Source organism: Mus pahari, chromosome 1 (assembly GCF_900095145.1).
Source record: "Mus pahari chromosome 1, PAHARI_EIJ_v1.1, whole genome shotgun sequence".
NCBI classification, from domain to species: Eukaryota; Metazoa; Chordata; class Mammalia; order Rodentia; family Muridae; genus Mus; species Mus pahari.
The window spans coordinates 113,394,577-113,404,722 of record NC_034590.1 but is presented as its reverse complement, the minus strand read 5'-3'; the positions used below and the strand labels follow the sequence as shown (position 1 = coordinate 113,404,722).

Genomic DNA, 10,146 nt, shown 5'->3' with positions numbered 1-10,146 from the left:
TCTGCCTCTGCCTCTGCCTCTGCCTCTGCCTCTGCCTCTGCCTCTGCCTCTGCCTCTGCCTCTGCCTCTGCCTCTGCCTCTGCCTCTGCCTGCCTCCTGAAGGCTGGGATAACAAGTGTGTACCCTGCTCCTGGTAAGAGTTCTCCCATGGTGCTCACTTGTATTGTCAGCTGGGAAGAGCTTCAAATAAAGCACAGAATTACTTGAAGGTATTGGTCACAGATGTCCTGAGATTCATATCCTCTAGAGACTATCTTTTGTCCCCGAAGTCAGCAGGGAACAGACCCCTCCTAATCCCAGGGCTTCTATCTCTCACTAATTGAGATCAATTTGTCCTTATTAATGTCATGGCTGGCTGAGATTTCTCTCTCTTGAATAAATACCATTTCTTAAATACCAAACCTCTGAGGCATATTCTCAAAATGTTAATGAAAATGGGGAAGACTCACAGGCTAAGACCGTCTCATGCACTATTGAACACCTATGTGTGTATGCTTGTGTGTGGGTGCAGGTGTGTAGGGTACATGTACATGTGTACACATGCACATAGACCTTAGAGGACAATGTGTTTCCTCAAGTGTTAGGCATTCATTTTTTTTTTGTGTAAGTGTTTGTGTTTCTCTCTCTCTCTCTCTCTCTCTCTCTCTCTCTCTCTCTCTGTGTGTGTGTGTGTGTGTGTGTGTGTGTGTGTGTGTGTGTGTAGTATGTGTGCAGGAGCTGCAGAGTTTGAAAGAGAATATCTGATCCCCTGGAGCTGGAGTCACAGACAGTTGTGAGCTGCTGTATGGATGCTGGGAACTGAACCCAGGTCCTCTGCCAAGGGCAGCTGATGCTCTTAATCAGTGAGCCATCTCTCTGCTCCAGCCCTCTTTTTAAAGGCTCTCATGGCCTGGAACTCACTAAGTATGTTAAATTGGCAAAACATCGAGCCCTAGGAATCTTCCTGCCTCTGCCTCCCCAGTGTTTGAATTACAAGTGCAGACCACCCCACCCCCAGCTTCTTGATCAAATAGTTTTGAAGCAATGGATTCAATTTCTTTCCATCTATATTTGCAAACATGATGCAAGCATTCTCCCCAGTGTGAAGAGCTCCTTCTAAGCTGGTGCAGGTTAGAAGAGCAGCAAGCACTAGCCAGGGCCCCCACATCACAAGGTGTTCCCTGTGTGGAGACAAGACATCGGAGACAGCAATGGCGGTGGCACATGGCCCTGCACAGGTGAATTATGTGCTTTCTAAACCTTCAACAATGCTGGACTTCTGTACGAACTGCATTCTCTCTCAGAAGACGTCACCACTGTTCCTTGCTGTCTTGGGATTTCCTGATTGGCCTGACCTTTCCTGCAGGGTCATTGTCAGCTGTGGCTCTCCTCTAGGAAGACTTAGATCCATAGTCCCAGCATCTCTACTTCCACTTCCTGCTACAGGCATGTTGCTCACCATCCCGGCCATGCTAAGACTCCTCACAGAGGCTTCTAGGTCTAACAGTGACTATGTGTCAATGCCGTGTGTGTCTGCAGAAGTGGGAGTAATGGCCGTGGACCTGTGGCCGCTCTCTGCACTCCCAGGAAGGCTAGCAATGGTGAAGGGGACACATGAAAATCTATTAAGAGAACCAGTGCCATATCCACATGACCCCTAAAGCCTTCCTCACTCCACAGAGATCCCAGTGAGTGATCTTGCTAAGAGTGCATGGAAAGTCTCCCAAGGTGAACCCTAGACAGGGAGCAAACGGACAGCTGTGTTAGCCTCGGATTCAATATATCTTATTGGTGCATACAACCTGCTCTGGACAAAGCAAGCAGAGGAACTGGCTGCCCACCGTAAGTGTCACTGCCCACCACAGTCCCAAGAGTATCTAGTTCTTGGGGACATGTGCTAACAGAGAGCTATGCCTGTGCAAAGATTCAAGGTGTTTTTTCGGTGCTTACTGCTTGTCAACTTGACAGGGTCTAGAATAGTCACATGGAGGGAGACCTCGGCACACCTGTCAGGGAGTTTCTAGATCTGGTTAACGGAGGTGAGAAGGCCCACCCTACCTGTGGGCAGCGCCTTCCCAGGGGTTTTACTCACCACCCGTGAATAAAAAGGAGAAAGTGAGACTAGCGAAGACTCTGCTTCCTGGCTGGATGCCACGTGACCAGTTCTGGGTGTGGTGGTTGGTGCTGTGAACCTGCAACACTCACTGTGGTACACACACACACACCACTGCCACCACCACCACCACCACCACCAACACCAGTCTGTAAGTCATGCAGGAGCATTCTGCAAAGTATGAAAAGCAGGGAAGGAGGCGGCTGAGATCCATTGAGTGTCCTCTGGGGACCACATGGGGAGCCAAGGGCTGGCTACTCTGGTGTGACCCGGGACCTCTGCATGTTTAACCTTCATAAGCAATATCCCAGGTCAGCCTGTGAGGCAGGAATGAAAGGGAGACCAAAGTGCCACATTGTATTTCCCACAGGCCCCTCTGCCTCTAAAGAGAGACTGAAGTTGATGACACACCCTGGTTGTGGTAGAGATGGAGTGTTCAGCATCCCTGTGACAGTCAAATTGTGCAGTATCTCAGGATCCTGGGCACATATCTGATGTCTGAGTGAGGGCCCTATTCTAACATCTCCTACTATGGGGGTATATTAATGATTTTTCTCAATGTTGGGACAAAATAATTTACAAAAGCTACTAAAGACCAGAGAGATGGCTTGGTGGATGAAGATGCCCACCACCAAGATGGATGTCCATCTCCCTGGGATCCACACAGTGGAAGGAGTCCTATGATTTGTTCTCTGACCTCCACACCATACCCATGTATACACACATAAATAAGTAAATACATATATAAAAAGAAGCAAGATGAGGGAAGGCTTAACTTAGGCTCACAACTCAAGGGTACTGTCTTAGTCAGGGTTTCTATTCCTGCACAAACATCATGACCAAGAAGCAAGTTGAGGAGGAAAGGGTTTATTCGGTTTACATTTCCATACTGCTGTTCATTACCAAAGAAGTCAGGTCTGGAACTCAAGCAGGTCAAAAAGCAGGAGCTGATGCAGAGGCCATGGAGGGATGTTACTTACTGGCTTGCTTCCCCTGGCTTGCTCAGCCTGCTCTCTTATAGAACCCAAGACTACTAGCCCGGAGATGGCACCACCCACCAGGGGACCTCCCCCCTTGATCACTAATTGAGAAAATGCCCCATAGCTGGATCTCGTGGAGGCATTTCCCCAATTGAAGCTCCTTTCTCTGTGATAACTCCAGCCTGTGTCAAGTTGACACAAAACTAGCCAGTACAGGTACCGTTCATCATGGTGGGGCAACTGGTCACATGATACCCATAGTTGGAAGCAGAGGGATAAATGCTCAGACTCCGCTCACGTTCTCTTCATTACTCAGACCTGGATGCCAGCCTGTGGGACGGTGCTGCCCTCTTTCAGGGTCTTCCTTCTGCCGTTGGACCTCTCTAGAGAGGCTGAGGAGAAGGCTCTGTGGGTGAAGAACCTATTGTGCGTGCCTGAGGAACAGAGCTCTGTTCCCCCCACCAATGTAAAAGTCCAGGCACGGGGCAGGGATGCACACATTTAATCACAGTGCTGGGTAGTGGAGATGGGCAGTCCTTGAGGCTCCCTAGTCAGCCAGATTCACCAGATCTGCGAGCACCAGATTTAGTGAGAACTTGTGTCAAGAAGTAAGTTGAGAGACTACAAATAGAACTGACTCTAATTTCTGCCTCCTTCTGTACAGTGCTGTGCATGTACCCATTCACACACACACACACACACACACACACACACACACACACACACACCCCAAAAATTAATTTAAAAAACAAAAAAAAAAAAAAAAAAAAACCTCTCGAAATGCCCCTTAGACACACCCAGAGGTGTTTCCTAGCTGATCCTAAATCCCATCAAGCTAAGAATCTAGACCAACCAGGACTCTCATCAAATGCATTTTACAAGCCCCTCCTCTCGTACACCTGGTACCAAGGTGTTCTATGCTCACACCGCCCCCTAGTGGTATGCATGAAAAACGACACGAAGTTGTCAGCAGACAGTTCTTTGCCCAGTAACTGTCTTACCCAGTTCCCTTTCCTGAGAGTCTAGGTCTTGGGCTAGACACCAAGATCACAGAGGTGGAAGACACAGCAGTGCATCAGATGAAAAGGCTGAGTCGAGGACTGTTTATAACCCCAAAATGTGCATAGCAAAGTGTAGGCTCCTGCGGAGGTTAAGACTGAAGGGAGACAGGAATTTCCCTGGCCAGGTGGGAGTGGGGCGTGGAGTCTCACTTGGCTGCAGAGTTCCTGCCTCCCTGAGCACTCAAGCAGTCACCTGACTTGAAGAGCTCTTATCCCTAGAGATAGTGGTACCGGGGAGAGCGATCGAAGCTCGTTGATAAACAGGGGCTTAGCTGTGAGGATGTCCAAGCCATGTCCAGGGAACCCGGCAGAAGAGGCTGGTGGCCCGCTTCGATGTATCAGGTCCAGGAGGAATGTGGCTAGGGGCTAGCCTTGCTGTTGGCATTTGGGTTGGGGCTGATATGGAGCCCAGACCTTCTGGAATGCTGGGGAAGGGCTAAGGAACAGCAGAGATGACTGGGCCAGAGAGGTGGCAGCCCAGACCCCCGGGAAGATCCTAAAGCTATCTGTTCTTCAGCAACGCAGACGAGATTACATACCAGGCGGGGGGGGGGGGAGGGGGAGAGAGGAAACGGGAGAGATTATTTTTCAAAACCCCAAATCAAATTTTGACTTTCATTCCTGTCACACATCCAGGGAGCTGGTTGAAAGAAGTCAATCTTCCACACCAGTTATAAGTCACCCATTCCTGCTCCACATGCCACGCCTGTGCTGACCACGTTTCATACGTGGCTTTTGCCCAAGTGTACAGAAAAAGTGGCTGGTGGTCCTCCTTGGCTATGTCTGGTTAAATATAACTTAGGAAGACATGGGCTTTGCTCATTTGTCACAGCCACAAATAAGTGTATCCAGCTTTGGTTAATCACCATGGGGTGTTACCTACATCTGCAATAGCCGGGCAGATGGTCCCCTGTAAGTAGATTGAGTAGGCATCCCTCCAGGGAGCAGTGGCCATATTTTAACATCTGCCTACTTGCCTACAGTTACTGCTGGGTTCTGACAGGTGTTGGCTGGGCAGTATAAGCTCCTCCAGTGCAAACCCACAGACAAGCTCCTTCTGTCCGGTGTCACTCGTGATAGATCACCTCCTTCCTCGCTGCTCCTAAGTCCATCTGGCTTCCCTGCTGCTGGGTCTTCCCTAGCTCGGGGTTTCCCTGCGTAACAATCTAGTCCCTCATTACGCGCAGTGGCCCGCAGCAGCCCCGGATGCAGTCCTTGTGAGGATGTGTGCTAATCACATACTGGACAGCTCCCGTGTGCAGCGGGAAGGATCCCAGCCTTCCCTGCTGTTCCCAAAAGGTCTGACCCCTGACTCTCCTCTGAAACGGAGGTTTCCCTGCAAGCCTTTAGGACACCGTCTTTATGAGCTCTGGGCCCTTGGAGAACGTGTCTCTGACTGGTGTTCTGGAGACCCTTCCAGCTGCGGGCCTCATGCCCTTCCTCTTGGGCACTGTCCTGAGAGGTCTCCGCATGTCTCTTCTTCCTCTGGAAATCCACGTTGAGACCCTGAACCCAGTGAGTCCCCAGTCAGCATTGCACTGATCTTGACCTCCCTCCAGTTGCTGTTGTCTCTTTGCTAGAATTCCTCTGGAGAGCCTTGAATGCCGCCTCTCATGGAGTCCATACCCATTCCCGCCACACTGGGGATCATGACATCAGATCATGATGACATGATGATTACGTCATCCGGCTATGACAATTTAGAAGGTCCCTTCTATGTCCTTAGTTGTCTCTGTTCTCACCCAGCATCTTTGCCTCTGCTGTCCAGTCTTCTTCTCACCTTCTGCCTCCCCAATGGGCTATCCTCAGCTATCTGCCCCCATTTTCAGTGTGAAATACTAATATGCCAACAGGAAACTGTATATGGTGTCAACTATTTCTCAACATGGGACTGCCTCGGGTGCTCCTGCTGGGGTAGGATACTGAAGGTGGGTCCTATTTACACGTACATATTTACATATACATATTTACAGATTACATATAGGTTCGGGGGCATGGATGCGTTTGTGTGCTTGGGAAAAGGCCTGGGTGGCTGAAGTAAGAGAGGAGGCAAAGAGAGCAGAGAGGGGGACATCTGTGAGCACAGATGTAGTGTCCTATGTGAGACCCTGATCAAGTTGCTGATCATGATTAAGCAGCACAAGTGCGAACTTCTACAATGACTCCCAGGTCCACCGAGCACTCTGATTCCACTGTCTCGTGTCCCATCCTCTGACAGCAGGGTGTTCGCTGTGTCTCAGAGCCCAGACAACTCATCCGTGGTCTAAGACCTCATCCATACTGCAGATCACGTGGCATGGTGACTGGCTCTCACAATGAATGATTGATTTCCATCCAGAACCTTCTTCTGCTCTGCTGGCCATGCACACAGAATCAGACCCAAAGCCCTTGCAAGCGTTATAGACCCGCTCATTTCCAATCACAGGAGCTGCTCTGCACCCTCCCCAACTGGTCAGTCTTGCTGCTCCAAAAGCCCACCAGGCACATGTTGACCCCAGAGCCTTTGCACAAATCAGCAGCTCTCGACCCCTTCTATCAGAGACCCAAAAGACCCCTCCCTTTCCCTCTCTCTCTCTCTCTCCCTCCCTCCCTTCCTCTCTCCTGGCCTCTGCTTTGATGTCATGAAAGCCATCTGGGACACCAGCCTCCATTTCACCATGCTTTCCCACAGTGCTTTGCTCCTCTTGTGTTTAGCAGACCTGACACGGTATAGCATGTGTCTGCTTATCTGCTGGCTACCTGTTAGTGGGAGAGGGTATAGCCTGGCTGGGTCTCATCTCCCCCAACAGCTGCAAGCAGCATCACCCGCAAGTGGCTGTCACTTGAAGCGTAGTGTGAATTGGCCTGGCCAAGATGGCAGATTCAACCTGGATTTCTTTCCATCATAAATATGTATCGTCTGCCAGTCACATTTTAGGTAGTTCGGGCTCCTGTCCTTCGTCTAGAAATACAACTTCGACTCCCCTGTTTCTATGGGAACGCAGAGCCCGAATCCCAAATAAGACTCACAGAACTTTGGAGAGCAGAGACTTAGAAATGAGCGGCTTCCCCAGCCACATGCCCTTGTCGGGGACAGCAGGCTGCCAGCCAGCAGGGCTGGCGATGGCAATACTTTCCCTCAGACTGCCACAACCTTGCCTGACTCCAGACCCTGGGCTGTTGTGATTGATGTACAGCAAGAAATACATATTTCAGGACTTGGGAGATGATGACTTTCATTTGAGGGTCCTAGTTTGATCTACAGATCCCGCTTTTTAAAACACTGGGGTGGTGGGAGTGGCATGTGCCTGCAAGCTCAGCACTAAGGGGGTAGACAGGAGCCCAGCCTAACTTACAGGTTCAAGATCAAGTGAGAGACCCTGTCTCAAAATACAAGGCAGATAATATGTACTGAACCTGCACATGAACATGTACACACACACACAGACACAGACAGACAGACAGACAGACAGACAGACACACACACACACACACACACACACACACACACACCATACACATACCACCACTACCATACCACATATCTCATATTTGGCCTTTACCTCCATTCATAAAACAGAGCTCTAAACACCTCTTGGGTTTCTTTAATAAGATGAGACAGAATAACTTAGTTCATGGTCTCCCTCAAGGCTTAGGCTGGTCTAGGGACATAAGCCCAAACCCCCAGATCAGGGCTGGGGTTTTCAGCCTTCCCCCTCAGGGCTGGAGGCTGGACTGATCACAATTACCAGTGATATAGTCAACTATGCTGGGGCTACCTCTGAGATGGCCAGAAGGGGAACCTTGAACCATAGCTCCTAGTGGAGACAGGCTATTCAGAATCCTGGCTGGCTAGCTTCACACATAGAAACTTCCAGAGAACAGTCACACATGGGCATGTGTGTGTCCAGGCTCAGCCCCTGTGGATTTTGCCAAGGCTAGCTTATATCATGTATAACATACCTGGGGAGACTACAGTGGGGTGTCTCAGGGCCCTGCTTATGACACCCCACAAAGAGGAAGGTCCCTAGAGAAGACAAGTCAACCCTATTCCTTTTTTTTTTTTTTTTTTTTTTTTGGTTTTCAAGACAGGGTTTCTCTGTGTAGCCCTAGCTGTTCTGGAACTCACTCTGTACACCAGGCTGGCCTCAAACTCAGAAATCCGCCTGCCTCTGCCTCCCAAGTTCTGGTATTAAAGGTGTGCGCCACCACAACTGGCCAACCCTACTCTTAAAATAATTATACATGATACCAATAGCAACAGGGGCCCACTGAACCCCTCAAGCAGGAAGGACATTCCAAAACCCTGGAGAAGGGGGCCTAGAATGGCCTAGAGGACTTTATACATTTCCCACCAAACCACAGCTTCTAGAATCATGATATCACCCCAGTGCCATGTGGCATCATTACTGACTGGTCCCTCACCTGAGCATCATTACTGACTGATCCCTCACCTGAGCAGTTGCTTTAGAACAGGTTGAATGCAGAGATTACAGAGTTCCTGGTCACCAACAAATGGCTCTACCTTCTAATACTATATAACAATATAGCAAGAAAACCCTTTCATCTGTCTTCCTACACTGCTCAACGGGGGAACCTGGCTTGGAGCCTCATATGAAACCCACCGTGGTAGGATACAATTAGGAGACGTGCCTTGTCAAGCCGACCACCAGACATCACCCTCAACTGAAGAGGTCAAGACGACAGTCATGCCCCATGTGAACCCTTTGTATGAACTGCTTAGGAGAGAGGACTCCATTCAGGCAGAAAGGGGATGAGTGACTGCTAGGGGTTGAGGGAGGGACTGAGAGTAATAGTTAGAGGGGACAGGACCTCCTTTTGGGGTGATGGTAGAGTTCTTAGCCAGAGAGTAGTAATGGCCAAACAACACTGTAAATGCCCTTAAAGTCACTAAATTGGTTTTATCAAATCTTTTTAAATGGTTAGGTTGTTAACTTCTGTGTCCTATGCATTTTCCCTAATTTATGAGCAATTATGAACTGATTTGCATGTTCCCAGAAGGTGGCAGGCCAAGGTCCCATAGGGGTTGTTCTCCCAGACTCTGGGATGGCGGAGAGGGAGGACACAGAGAGCCGCAAGCCCCTTTCCCGTCAAGTTTGCACTCTGAGACACACAGTCTAGTCAGCACTTTTCAACAGCTGCAGAATTTGAAGTGGTCTTACCTCACTGCCCTTCCAGAACCTTCTCCAGAAATGAGTCTCTGCATTATCCCACTTTCTGGTCTAAAACAAGCAGGCTGTGTGAATAGGCAAATGGAGCCACCTCAGCCGTATCACAGGAAAGTAGTGCAGCCTCCTCCCAGGAGGTATTGTGGCTGCAGTCATTGACCCTGCCCTGCCTCTAAGCTGTAGCCTGCCACAGTGGGTGCCGTCAGGGACTCTACCTGAAATGGTGTCTGGCTGTTGTAGTTTTTCAGTTCCTTGTTTCCGCCCCGAAACAGCAGCACTCTGGCACAGCTGTCCTGCAAATGGAAGAAGTTCATGTGTGAGATGGTGACATGGGCTTTACCTCAAGACACGTGCTGCCAAGTTCAGGCTCATGGGAAGTCTGGGGCCTGTGCCCGATTGGTTAAATGGGTGTGGCACTTCCAGGGAAAGCAACGACAGACAGGGGATGCTAAAGTCTGTAAAACTCTTGCCATGCAAGCATGAGGACCTGAGTTTGGGCCCCAGAATCCATGTAAAGATGTCAGGTGCCGGGACTGGAGAATGCCTCAACGTTAAGAACAGATGATGCGCCCGTAGAGGACCCACAATGGTTCCCAGAACCCACATGGCTGCTTAGAAACACCTATAGCGCCAGAAGATCTGACGCCCTCTTCTGGCCTCCATGGGTACTGCACTCACATGCATGCATGTGCATGTGTGCACACAGAGATGTGTACACAATTGAAAAATAAGTAATCTTTTTTTTTTTTTTTTTTTTTTTTTTTTTTTTTTTTTTTTTTTTTTTTTTTTTTTTTTTCTTTTTTTTTTTTTATTTGTCCGTTTTGGAATTAAGAGTTTTGGGGTGT

The 10,146-nt window shown here is 49.4% G+C and overlaps 1 protein-coding gene across 1 annotated transcript in view; it reads right to left on the bottom strand.

Annotated features, from left to right (window-relative positions):
- Positions 1-10,146, bottom strand: part of Shank2 (SH3 and multiple ankyrin repeat domains 2) — a 444,659-nt gene that overhangs the window by 322,500 nt on the left and 112,013 nt on the right. Inside the window, exon 10 of the mRNA XM_021202679.2 lies at positions 9,517-9,594. Within this exon, the coding sequence (XP_021058338.1) occupies positions 9,517-9,594 (78 nt within the window). The remainder of the gene's footprint in view (positions 1-9,516; positions 9,595-10,146) is intronic.